General features: G+C 48.8%; 1 protein-coding gene across 1 annotated transcript; it reads left to right on the top strand.

Annotated features, from left to right (window-relative positions):
• Positions 1-301: 301 nt before the first annotated feature.
• LOC6551426 lies at positions 302-809 on the top strand. Its single transcript, XM_001977116.2, has one exon. The coding sequence runs from the start codon at positions 365-367 to the stop codon at positions 704-706; it is 342 nt and encodes a 113-aa protein (XP_001977152.1). The 5' UTR covers positions 302-364; the 3' UTR covers positions 707-809.
• The last annotated feature ends 526 nt before the right edge of the window (positions 810-1,335 follow it).

Here is a 1,335-nt window from a genome sequence, read left to right as displayed (position 1 = left end):
CATACATCATAAAATGTTTCGTCGCTGCCTGCGAGTTTTAATGCGACGCTCTTTATGACCAGCCACAAATTAGCCATCGAGCATGAACATAAGTTCAGTTGGAGTTTTATTGCCACGCATGCTTAGTTGAAGTAATCAAAATTTGGAAATTGCCACCAAAAGTGGGCCTTGTGCTCGCTGTCAGCACGATTTGGCCAGATTCTGAGTTTCCGGGCGAGCTGGGGTCAGTTGAAATCCATTCTCGATACCATTTGGATCGTAGCCGAATAAAATTGCCAAATTCAAAAAAAAAGAACATTTTTATAAAACAAACAAAAAATAGAAAGAAAACATTTCCGATTCCGTGCAAATTTGTTACAGCACCATGGTGTGGAATACGCTATCCTTCTGGGACGGTCAGCCAGTCACCTCGCCGGTATATCCCCAGATGGGGGATATGTGGAGTCCCAATTCCTGTGGCTACCAGCGCTACCATCACTCTCAGCCCCATTCGCAGAGCACTTACTATCAGCGGATGGGCATGGGCGATATTCGTCAGATGAGCTGTCCCATGCCGAACTACTGTCCTCAATTCCGGGAGCCCGGACTGGACGACGTGGATGCCTTCTACGCCTACAACGGCATGGATATGAATCAGGCCTATGGCGGAGGAGCACGAGCTGGCCAGGGAGCAGGATCTGGTGCGCGGGGCGACTGCTGGTACTGATTTGTCCACCGTTTCTGGGCGTATGCTTCCTACTTCCTGTGCGTTTGATTTATGGAACTATTAAAATGTTTTATTAAATAGTGATAACCGATGGTTTCAATGCGAATTCGCAAGTGAAAAGTAAGAGGTGCACTTACAATTGGCCAATTGGTTGCATTTCGATTCGATCGCTTTCCCTGGGCGTCTCATATTTCTGCAATTCCCATTTACGGACAGTCATGGCTTGTCCTTAATTGATATGCCTGCGCAAATATTTTGCTATAATTACACAGCTGTCCGGGCTGCCGGCATCTTCGGCTGCACTGCAGCACTTAATGGCCTGGCCACAAACATTTGTCCAGACGATTGCGCCACTGCCACCGCCGACGTTTCCTTTCACCAGCGTTCACCAGCGTTCACCAGCCGTTCACCATCCATTCACCTGACTGACTACTTCGCCGGAGGATGGGGCGGTACGGCACAGTTTGCTTCCTTTACGGATCGAAGAGCAGGACTCCGGGCGAGCAAATTGCAGGCGGGCTGCCGTTTCGGCAATTCGGGGCCAAGTAAAACTTGATTAATGTCCGCTATTCAATTTCGTCTTTATCGTACCCTGGAGCAAAACGATCTCGCGGGGTATCACTAGTCCA

This window comes from Drosophila erecta, unplaced genomic scaffold (assembly GCF_003286155.1).
Source record: "Drosophila erecta strain 14021-0224.00,06,07 unplaced genomic scaffold, DereRS2 tig00000279-arrow-arrow-pilon, whole genome shotgun sequence".
In the NCBI taxonomy this organism is placed as follows: domain Eukaryota; kingdom Metazoa; phylum Arthropoda; class Insecta; order Diptera; family Drosophilidae; genus Drosophila; species Drosophila erecta.
This window is presented reverse-complemented; position numbering and strand designations above follow the sequence as displayed.

What these genes read in the sequence shown, in the direction of transcription:
- LOC6551426 (XM_001977116.2), top strand. Translation starts at nt 365, where the DNA reads ATGGTGTGGAATACGCTATCCTTCTGGGACGGTCAGCCAGTCACCTCG.